At 35.9% G+C, this 5,000-nt stretch overlaps 1 protein-coding gene across 2 annotated transcripts in view; it reads right to left on the bottom strand.

Annotated features, from left to right (window-relative positions):
* LOC107748467 (vezatin) overlaps positions 1–5,000 on the bottom strand; it is a 38,485-nt gene that overhangs the window by 26,067 nt on the left and 7,418 nt on the right. For both annotated transcript variants that reach the window (XM_016563249.1, XM_016563250.1), the window contains exons 3-4: positions 2,463–2,552; positions 1–179 (exon numbers count right to left, since the gene is read on the bottom strand). The exon at positions 1–179 is cut by the window's left edge and continues 6 nt beyond it. In XM_016563249.1, the coding sequence (XP_016418735.1) occupies positions 1–179; positions 2,463–2,552 (269 nt within the window). The remainder of the gene's footprint in view (positions 180–2,462; positions 2,553–5,000) is intronic.

The following is a 5,000-nucleotide window of genomic DNA, read 5'->3' as shown; positions in this document are numbered from 1 at the left end:
GAGGGTGGCGAGAGGTAGTGTGGCGCTGGCACAGCAGTGCTGGCACTGGGGCAGACGGTATCAGTGGAGCCCAGAGAGAGCACGCTTGGATCCAAGAGCTCGATCAGCTCAACATCCTCTTGCAACAGCACATCCTGAGATAACAGACAGCGCAGAGAATACTGGCGGAAGGCAGAGTCCTGCGGAAACACGAACACAGTTGAACACAATCTTTATGCAGCAGCAAATCAATCTAATTATTGGATCATTCGACTGCCTTGCAGCAATAATGGGTTTCTGTACTGTAATGCACGACAAGATTTTGGTCTAGGAATCTCAGTTTTATCAAATTAATTGTGATATAAAATGATTAGTATCAGTTAGATCAAAGTCCCTTTAAGGCAAGTCATGTCACTCGGCGGCCATCTTTGAAATGCCTCTCGAGCATGCAAGTGCAGCTCCTATCTCTTTAAATGGGGAAACATCAAATTCTCCAAAACTGTTCGCCAAGCTTAAGATTAAATTTCATATTTGAAATCACCAATGAAATCTGACAACAACCGTCTCATAAATGTTGTTTCTTTTGCTCAAATTGCGTAAAAAAAAAGCTTATTTTTCAGGCTAGACCAGCCAGCACACATGCGCAGTCTTGAGTGCGCGACTCAGAACGCTGACTGTTTCTATAGCAACCGGGACTTCTAACGGCAGCTGCAGTGACGCTCTGACTTTACCGATTAGCTCTTTTACTCAGAAGGCGGGGCTTCGTTCGATAGAGCGGCCTACTGAGCGTTGCATTTTTCCCCCATTCAAAACTATACGAGTGACACGTCTTGGGTATATATATAGAGATGGAATCAATTATTACATTATTTGAAAAAAAGGCAAATAAAACGAAAAAATTAATTACTTTTAACAAAACTCACTTTATACAGAAATCAGATTTAACTGATAAATTTGTTTAGAAAATTATTTGATTTGTCATTTAAATTTAAATCACAAAAATAACAGACAATAAAATTGCTATATATATATATATATATGTATATGTGTGTGTACGACAAGATTTTGGTCTAGGAATCTCAGTTTTATCAAATTAATTGTGATATAAAATGATTAGTATCAGTTAGATCAAAGTCCCTTTAAGGCAAGTCATGTCACTCGGCGGCCATCTTTGAAATGCCTCTCGAGCATGCAAGTGCAGCTCCTATCTCTTTAAATGGGGAAACATCAAATTCTCCAAAACTGTTCGCCAAGCTTAAGATTAAATTTCATATTTGAAATCACCAATGAAATCTGACAACAACCGTCTCATAAATGTTGTTTCTTTTGCTCAAATTGCGTAAAAAAAAAGCTTATTTTTCAGGCTAGACCAGCCAGCACACATGCGCAGTCTTGAGTGCGCGACTCAGAACGCTGACTGTTTCTATAGCAACCGGGACTTCTAACGGCAGCTGCAGTGACGCTCTGACTTTACCGATTAGCTCTTTTACTCAGAAGGCGGGGCTTCGTTCGATAGAGCGGCCTACTGAGCGTTGCATTTTTCCCCCATTCAAAACTATACGAGTGACACGTCTTGGGTATATATATAGAGATGGAATCAATTATTACATTATTTGAAAAAAAGGCAAATAAAACGAAAAAATTAATTACTTTTAACAAAACTCACTTTATACAGAAATCAGATTTAACTGATAAATTTGTTTAGAAAATGATTTGATTTGTCATTTAAATTTAAATCACAAAAATAACAGACAATAAAATTGCTATATATATATATATATATATGTATATGTGTGTGTGTGTAAAGCATTTTAAAAAGCCCTTGTCAGTTGCCAATTCAGTTATTATTAATTATTTTGAATAAAATATATTTATACATGTTTAACAATGTAGTTAAACATAAAAAAAATCTGTTTTCTTATTTAGAAAACAATAGTTATTTAACAATAAAGTTATAGTTAATAGTTTTATATTTAATTCTAAACACATCTGTCAAGTGCTTTTTCTTTTATTATTTTAATTGATTCAAATAAGCATTTTTATTTAGAAACATTTTTTTTGTACAACTGTAAATAGCTCATTTTCGAATGTTCAAAAATAAAGGATTACCACCCCTACCAAATGATTTGTTCACTGTAGCTGTCAACCTTAACATAAGATGATTTTATCTACGAAAACACGGTTTATGATTAATACTATACAGTGATTTTCAAGTTAAAATTGTGCATTGTGCATAACAGTAACTGTAAAATATTAGGTATGGGATTAGCATATTATTACATATAGTTTGGGTATTTCTGCTAGAATTTGGGATAGTTTAATTGGTCAAACTGAGCTAATTTTGACTGGCCAATGGGCTGGTTTTCTTGAGCAGATCTGGCAACCCTGCACACCACCAAACAACTACCCCCTTAAATATTTATATGATTATGCATATTTTATACATGTCTGAAATCCAGCTGTATGTTGAGCTTGATTCTCACCAGCTGCTGCTCCTGCCAGCGGGTGGCGCTGTCTCGACGGAGAGGATTCAGACTGCGCAGAGCATCAACCAGCCTCCAAACACCACCCTTCTGCAAAAACACACAAATAAATGCCTAAAGCACACTAGATTTCTGAGGAAGACTAACATAGTTCATGCTGTTGTTCATCAGAGCAAGTCAAGTAACTAAATACTGAATAAGTGTTAATATGTGAACATGGGCAGTCATATTTCAATGACATAATAGTTGTAATGGCACAGAAACTACAATTTCTAAATTCTCTGGACAGATGGGAGAGAAAGCTTTGTGTGTGAGTATGACTACATAGTACATCAAACTCATCTTGCACTCTTTTTTTTTTTGACAAAAAAAACAAAAACCTGCCTCTAACTAGCAATGACATCACGGTTCATCACTGTGACATCAGACAATATGTTTCAAACATCCTGTTCCAAAAGGAAATACATCAGCTGAGGAAAGAAAACTGCACTAAATCTATTCATTTTATGGGGTATTTAAAATGTACAGATATAACACTGGGTACATTACACAGTCTGCTACTGATGCCAAATTATATGAAAAAAAAAATTGTTGTTAGTAATGTAATCTATTACATTACACATTTTAGGTAATATAATCTGATTACTTTTGAACTAACTTGTTTATCACATTGATTTTAATAGGATAATCTTAGTACCATATAGAAAGATTTCTATTTCAAATATATGCTGCTCTTTTTGAACGTTTTATTAAAGGGGTCATATGATGCGATTTCAAGTTTTCCTTTCTCTTTGGAGTGTTACAAGCTGATTGTGCATAGATAAGATCCCTGAAGTTGCAAAGACTAAAGTCTCAAAACCAAAGAGATTTAAAAAAGCATCATATGACCCCTTTAAAGAATCCTGACAATAATGTATCATGGTATCCACAAAAATATTAGGCACAACCATTGTAAACATTGATAATAATAAAAAATGTTTCTTGCGCAGCAAATTTAGCTTGACCATCACAGGAAGAAATTACAATTTAAAATAGACAGTTATTTTAGTAATTTAGTAATAGTAATAATATTTCACAATATTACCGTTTTCACTGTGTTTTTGATCAAATAAATGCAGCCTTGTAGAGCATCTTCTTTCATAAACAGCTTTATTAAAAGTATGGGATGCTGGTATGTTTATGATGTCCTCTTGAGTAACAGTCCACAGAGCGATTATTGATTCTTGTCTGGGTCATGAACATACAAACCACATATCTGTGGTTTTTACCATTTTAGCCTACATACTAAACATCCTCTGAAACAAAGACAGACACTGAGAATACAAGACATTTAAAGAATCAAACTTTTAAGATTTCATATCTTAAAATGTCAGAACAAGCGTGTAGCAAATCAGAAAGGAAGTGACTGTAGTTTTGGGAAAGTATAATGTGCATTCAGGCTCACACACGGAGGAGGTTCTGCCTGTTTTGTCTTCTTTTCTTTCTTCATGCCTTTAGTATTCCGTTGCTGTAGGACTCACATTCTAGATGCTTTGAGTGTGTGTCAGACAACTGAAGAATAGAAAGAGACTGCATGCGTGTGTGTGTGTGTGAGACACACATCGCAGACTGGGAACACAAACAGGGAAGGGATAGCCTGAACTGTGTAAACTAATGATAATAATGATATTCTCTGTGGAAACTTTCCAAATAAATTCTAAAATAAAGTGTCGACGCACACACACAAACAATATTTTGTTCTGCCAAAGGAATGTGCTCTATTTACACACTGAGTGGATTTTTAGCACATTCCCAAACAAGACTGGACAATTCTTAAAGGGGTCATATGATGTTGCTAAAAAGAACATTATTTTGTATATTTGGTGTAATGAAATGTGTTTATGTGGTTTAAGGTTAAAAAAACACATTATTTTCCACATACTGTACATTATTGTTTCTCCTCTATGCCCTGCCTTTCTGAAACGCGTCGATTTTTACAAAGCTCATCGTTCTGAAAAGCGAGGTGTGCTCTGATTGGCCAGCTATCCAGTGCGTTGTGATTGGCCGAATACCTCAAGCGTGAGACAGAAATGTTACGCCCCTTGCCATATTGTGATGATGCCCTGTCAGGCCGGAGCGATGATTCAAAAACATGAAAACCCATTATAAACGAGGCATTCGTTGCATCCAGTGGGGACATAATTAAATATGGATTATAATGACTTATACTGTCTCTTTACGCGTTGCGTTGCATCGCGCCGCGTAAACATAAAACCATGTCTGCATTTGTGATCGGAGAAATGACAAACAACAAGCCCTACTCTACACTGCCCAAAAAACTCGCTTTAAATATAAAAAAACTTACTTACAGTCTGTGAGTCAGAACAACCGGCATTGTAGTCTACTCTCCCAGGATCAGGAAACAGTCCTCCATAAAATGCACTGCACACATCTGAATATTTGGGTTGAACTGTTCTGAAACAGTGTTGTAAATACAACTTAACCACTGATTTCTAGTCGTGTCCTCTTTTGGAAGGCCAAACAAAGTAGTTTAGCTTT

The sequence above is a fragment of the Sinocyclocheilus rhinocerous genome, unplaced genomic scaffold (assembly GCF_001515625.1).
Source record: "Sinocyclocheilus rhinocerous isolate Xijiao unplaced genomic scaffold, SAMN03320098_v1.1 scaffold78, whole genome shotgun sequence".
Lineage (NCBI taxonomy): Eukaryota > Metazoa > Chordata > Actinopteri > Cypriniformes > Cyprinidae > Sinocyclocheilus > Sinocyclocheilus rhinocerous.
Note: the sequence above shows the minus strand (reverse complement) of the source record. Positions and strands in the feature narration are given on the sequence as shown.